General features: G+C 45.9%; 1 protein-coding gene across 1 annotated transcript in view; it reads right to left on the reverse strand.

The window, feature by feature from the left end:
* Positions 1–5,890, reverse strand: part of BSPRY (B-box and SPRY domain containing) — an 18,760-nt gene that overhangs the window by 7,816 nt on the left and 5,054 nt on the right. The window contains exons 2-3 of the mRNA XM_011950105.1: positions 3,357–3,587; positions 1,716–1,741 (exon numbers count right to left, since the gene is read on the reverse strand). Of these exons, the coding sequence (XP_011805495.1) occupies positions 1,716–1,741; positions 3,357–3,584 (254 nt within the window). The 5' untranslated portion in view covers positions 3,585–3,587. The remainder of the gene's footprint in view (positions 1–1,715; positions 1,742–3,356; positions 3,588–5,890) is intronic.

A 5,890-nucleotide genomic window follows, 5' to 3' on the forward strand; every position in this document is an offset into this window, starting at 1 on the left:
TCGATCTCCTGACCTCGTGATCCGCCCGTCTCGGCCTCCCAAAGTGCTGGGATTACAGGCTTGAGCCACAGCGCCCGGCCTAATTTTTGTATTTTTAATAGAGAAGGGGTCTCACCATATTGGCCAGGCTGGTTGTGAACTCCTGACCTCAAGTAGTGATCTACCTGTCTAGGCCTCCCTAAGTGATGGGATTACAGGCGTGAGTCATCACACCCAGCTTTCTTTTTCTTTTTTTTTTTTGAGGTGGAGTCTCACTCTGTTGCCCCAGGCTGGAGTGCAGTAGTGCATCTCAGCTCACTGCAACCTCCACGTGGGTTCAAGTGATTCTCCTGCCTCAGCCTCCTGAGTAGCTGAGACTACAGGCGTACACCACCACACCTGACTAATTTTTGTGTTTTTAGTAGAGACGGGATTTCACCATCTTGGCCCGGCTGGTTTTGAATTCCTGACCTCAAGTGATCCACCTTCCTTGGCCTCCCAAAGTGAAGGGATTATAGGCATGAGCCACCAGGCCTAAAAAATTTTTTAAGACAACAACCAAAAAACCCCCATGTACCCTCCTATGACTATATATAAGTCCACAAACGCACATCTATTCAAACCCATCGCTGTCAGAGAATGGGACTGGGAAAGGGTGATGGAGACTCATTTTTCCTTTTTCTTTGAGACAGGGTCTTACACTGTTGCCCAGACTGAGTGCAGTGGTGTGAGCACAGCTCACTGTAGCCTCAACCACCCAGGTTCAAGTGATCATCCTGTCTCAGCCTTCTGAGAAGCTGGGACTATAGGTTCTCAGCACGATGCATGGCTAATTTTTTATTTTTTTGTAGAGATCAGGTCTTACTGTATTGCCCAGGCTGGTCTCAAACTCCTAGCTTCAAGCTATCCTCCTGCCTCAGCCTCCCAAAGTGCTGGAATTACAGGTGTAAGACACCATGCCCAGAAAGATTCATTTTTCATTTTAAATGGCTTTATATTGGTGGAATTTTTTTCTGTCATGCACATGTATTGCTATTGAAACTTAAATATGAAAATAAATAATTTATACCCGTTGAAATATAGAAAAATAAGTAAATAAATAAGAAGAATGGACTGTGTTCCCTAAGTATAGCTCTGAAATTTCACACAGAAGGTTTGTGAATTACTCTGCCTGGCAAATTATGTCCTCTTGACCACTTCCTTAGGCCCTCAGCTCTTTTAGAACTCAGGCAGGACCTGGTGAAATTCTTTTATTATTGAAGAGCTAAAATGCAAAGTTTGAGTGGTAATGCAGACTTAAGTTTCAAAGATTCCTCCATCAGGGAAAGGAGGAATGAGGCAGAGGTGACAGTACTGGGCAGGTGTTAGACGGGTCCAACCCCCTGGTTCCAGGCTTAGGGAGGTCCCTTCCCCTTTTAGAGTCTCAACATTTTCATCTGCAGATGGAGGTGGTAAAACCCTCCAACAGGTAAAAATCCTCTTTTTACAGAGGAAGTTTAAGAAAGCAGTGGCAAGCCTTGGATTACTAAGTATTCCATTGCCTTTCCATGTGTTAAAGCAGTTCTGTAAGCCAAGGGCAGATAGATTCCCTGTCCACAGAGCTGGGCTCCAGGAAAGCCACTCAGCTGCATACCCTGTGCATTCCCCCAAGAGCAGCAGGGCCTGAAGGCAGTGGGGTGTGAAGAGGCCTAAGGGTCTCCACGACTACCCAGTCAAATCACAGGGTCTATACTCACCTCTCAAAAATCTCTTGCTCCTTCTGCTGTGAGAAAAGAAAACAAAGTCAAGCTTGACACCAGATACCCAGCAGGGAGTCAATGCTAGGACAGATTTAACCACCAGAAAGGGCTCCATGTGGACTCTAGAATAAAAACTTCTACTCTTTAAGACCAGCATAAAGTTTTCTAGGCTGTTCTACACACACACACACACACACGCACCCATAACACATGCTCACAATGAATCACTCTACCCCATGTCCCAGGGCATCCTGGATTCTCCTCAACTCCACTCAGGACCATCGCCTGTTTACCCAACAGCATCCCCTATGAAGACTGCCAGCTTCTGGATGGCTGCGACTCTTTCTGAGTCTTCTATTGTGACTGTCCCAGTGTCTGTGAAGGAGCATGCTCTGTCCATGGACGCTGTGACTAAATGAATGCACAGTTGCGGGCAGTCATGGAAACTGCCCTACTTGCAGAGGCAGTGGGACAGCTCAGGTGTTCCACATTCTCCTTCCTCTGCTTGTGACTCAGATGCCACCTTCTCCCCTCAAAACTGCAGGCAGCTGCCTATCAATATCAAATGCTTTGAAAGGCTATGTACCAAATATGAATCATGGTGATTTCTGGGTGGTAGGATTAAGGATGAGCTCTGTGTTTTCACATCGAAGACCTCGCCAGCTCCCTGGAGCACAGTGTTCTCTCTACATGCTCCTGAACTCTTTCCACCTCCTCACTTCCTTTGACACAGCTAGTCGTCTTATCTTTCAGGCATCAGCTTCTAAGTCGCTTCATCCGGAAACCTTCCCTGACCCCTGTTTCCCCTAGCCTGGATTGTCAGTCCCTAGCATGGGTGAGTTCCTCTACTGCAACACATATCCTTCCATATCCTAATTGTCAGTTAGTGTATTTGTCTCCTTTGTAAGGCTGGGAGCAGCTGACAGCTGCATCTGGTTACTCTGCCCCATAGCACAGCGCTTCACATATAATAGGCACTCAGTACACATTGACTCACTATCAAAAGAAAACTATTATCAGTGCCAAAGAAACATAGTTTTTTTCCCTTGCCTCATGTTAGAGAAGAAATTATTTAATGATACCTGTTAGAGCACAGTAAGGCAGACTTTATTCAAGACTTCATTGCAATGGGGTCTTGCAATGGGAGAGAGACTGCGTTCAACTCTGAACACAGAGTGGGCAGGTAGGAATTTATAGCTAAGGAGCAGGGTCGGGGGTTAGTGGATGGAAAGTTACTAAGAGGAAACATTAGGGGTAAGGGGGATTATGGCTAAGCCTACCTAACAGGATTCTTGCTGCAGACAGAACACAGTGATCGGACATCACCTAGGAGATGGTGGTGGATGAGGAACCTCATCAGACATCAACGATGATCAGATATCAAAGATGGGGGTTTCTGGCTACATCGACTTAGCAGGGTTCTTTTGTAAAAACTGGATTTTATAATGAAGTGTACAGATGGGCCTGGGAGAAGGCTCAGAAGCCTGACTAAAGTTTGGCCAAGCAAAGAATCTTTGTCACTCATCCCTGTTCCAAATTCTCATCTCCACCCTCCTCATACTGACAAACATTCTCCATATTTTCAGACTTTCAGGGAGCCTGGCCAACTGGTCATGCCCTCACCCTTGCCTGACTTACAATCAGCTGCAGGTCATCCAGGTGGGTAAGCATGCCCACCAGGCTGGTGCGGATGGTGTCAAGCTTCTGCAGTGCCTCGGCCCAGTGCACCCGCTGTGTCAGGATGCTCTGGTGGGCCCGCTCCTCTTCGCCATGCACCTGTTCCAGTAACCGCTGCTCCTCGCTCTCGCAAAGACTCCTCACCAGACTCAACCGCTGGATAACCAGTTCCCTCGCTGCACTGGCCATGCTCTGATGAGGGACAAAAGGAGGAGCTGGGTGGTCTGTGCAAAGCCCCGGTCAGGAATAAAAGGGTTTAGGCTCAGTGGAAAGGAGTGTTGAGATTGAATAGCAGTGTCTGCCACGGGCTTAGTAATGGAAATAATAGCATGTAAGCCTTTTACTTTGACATCTCTGCCCTAAGACTTTCCAAATATGGTTTAGGGTAAAGAAATTTGAGATACAGACACATAGGCCATATCTCAGGGAGCCATGATCACATAATGGAAAACCTGGGCAGGACTTAGAGCCCAACTAGAATACTCTACTTAATCACAGTTGGGAATACAAGGTCAAAGGATCAAGGTCAGAGAATCACAGAATTGCAGACCAGAGGGCCTAAAAAGTCATCCGCATTAGCAGGATGCATACCAGCAGTGGTACAGTTGATATTTCACCATTTTGAGGGAAAAAACTGATGGCTTCCTAAAGCTGTCCATCTCAACTGGTTATGTGGTAGAATTTTTATCTGCCACAGAAGAGGCCTGAAATCAATTCTCAGACAATTAAGTTAACAGGTGTCTTCTTGTAATTCTTAGCACAGTGCCTGGCATGCAGTAGGTACTCAAACATTGACTGAATGGGAAATGTTTTCTTTTTTTAAATTTTTTTAAAAAATAGAGATGGAGTTTCACCATGTTGCCCAAGCTGGTCTCAAACTCCTAGGCTCAATCAATGCATCCAACTCAGCCCCACAAAGTGCTGGGATTATAGGCATGAGCCACTGTGCCCACCCAGGAAATTTTTTCTCACTTAGGAAAAGATCTCTTGGTAGTGCTCACATGGCAATTCAGTAGCAAAGCTGAGACTGGAACCCAGTTCTCTTGACTCTCAGTCCAATCCCATTCCCTTACACCAGATGCCACCTGGCAACCAATCCTCCCCAAAGGCACCTGTCGCATAAGCAGCTGCACTTGTACTCTTGCCACACAAGTGGGAATAGAACTGCCTCCTTCATGTGAGAAAGTCAGGGATAGCCAGCAGCTTCCCTATGCCCTGTCCCTGAAGACCTGCTCTGTACAGTGCACGGGGCAGTCATTCCTATTCCACAGAAAACTCTGAGACCCACAGTTTGCCTTACAGGGAGGAGACAGTAGCTAAGTGAATGGCAAGTGAACTCAGAAGGTAAGACTCCAAGTTTATAGTGTGCTCTTGAGGCAACATAAAACATAGTGGTCAGGAAATTAAGCTTTAGAGATAGTGTCTAGGTTTAAATCTTAACTGCTCTGCTCATTAGCTGTGGAACTTGGAACATCTTCCTTATCTTCCCTATGCCTCTATTTTCTAACCTGTAAAATGAGAATAATAATAGTACCTACCTCATAAGGCTATGGTGAGGGTTAAATGTGTTAATATATATAAAGTAGAACAAAGCCTGCCACATTATGTGTTCAATAGCATTCATTCACTATTGCTCTTCTTCATCTTTTTTTTTTTTTAAGAGACAGACTCTTGCTCTGATGCCCAGGCTGAAATGCAGTGGCACCACCATAGCTCACTGCAGCTTTGATCTCCTGGGCTCAAGCGATCCTCCTGCCTCAGTCTTCCAAAGTGCTGGGATTACAGTCATGAGCAACTATATCCAGCCCACTATTATTCTCCTGTTTATCCCACCTTAATGCCTTACCCACAGGGTGAACCCCTGAAACCATGGTTGTACTGTTTGATCCTGGATCAAAACAGATCCTCACCCAAGATGAATCAGATTCTGATTCCTGCCTAAAAGACTCTAGTCAATCTCAACAAGTTTGTTGAGCCATTCCCAGAAAAGGAGAGCAAAGCAAAGAAAAAACTTCCCTTTCCAAACACATGACAGAGAGCAGACAAACCAAAAACCCTCTCAGAATAAGGTAGAGAAATGCTGGAAAAATAGCCCAAGCATCCTTTTAAAAGTGTAGTTGTGGCTGGACACAGTGGCTCATACCTGCAATCCCAGCACTTTGGAAGGCCGAGGTAGGTGGATCACCAGAGGTCAGGAGTTTGAGACCAGCTTAGCCAACATGGTGAAACCCCGCCTCTACTAAAATACAAAAAATTACCTGGGCCAGTGGTGGGAGTCTGTAATCCCAGTTACTCAGGAGGCTGAGGCAGGAGAATTGCTTGAACCTGGCAGGTGGAGGCTGCAGCGAGCTGAGATCACACCACTGCACTCTAGCCTGGGTGACAGGGCGAGACTCTGTCTCAAAAAAAAAAAAAATTATTAAGTAGAGAGCAGATTTGAACCAACGAATAAGTATTTTATTTTTTGAGACAGGGTCTCGCTCTGTCTCACTGCA

Source organism: Colobus angolensis, unplaced genomic scaffold (genome assembly GCF_000951035.1).
Source record: "Colobus angolensis palliatus isolate OR3802 unplaced genomic scaffold, Cang.pa_1.0 Scaffold301, whole genome shotgun sequence".
NCBI lineage: Eukaryota > Metazoa > Chordata > Mammalia > Primates > Cercopithecidae > Colobus > Colobus angolensis.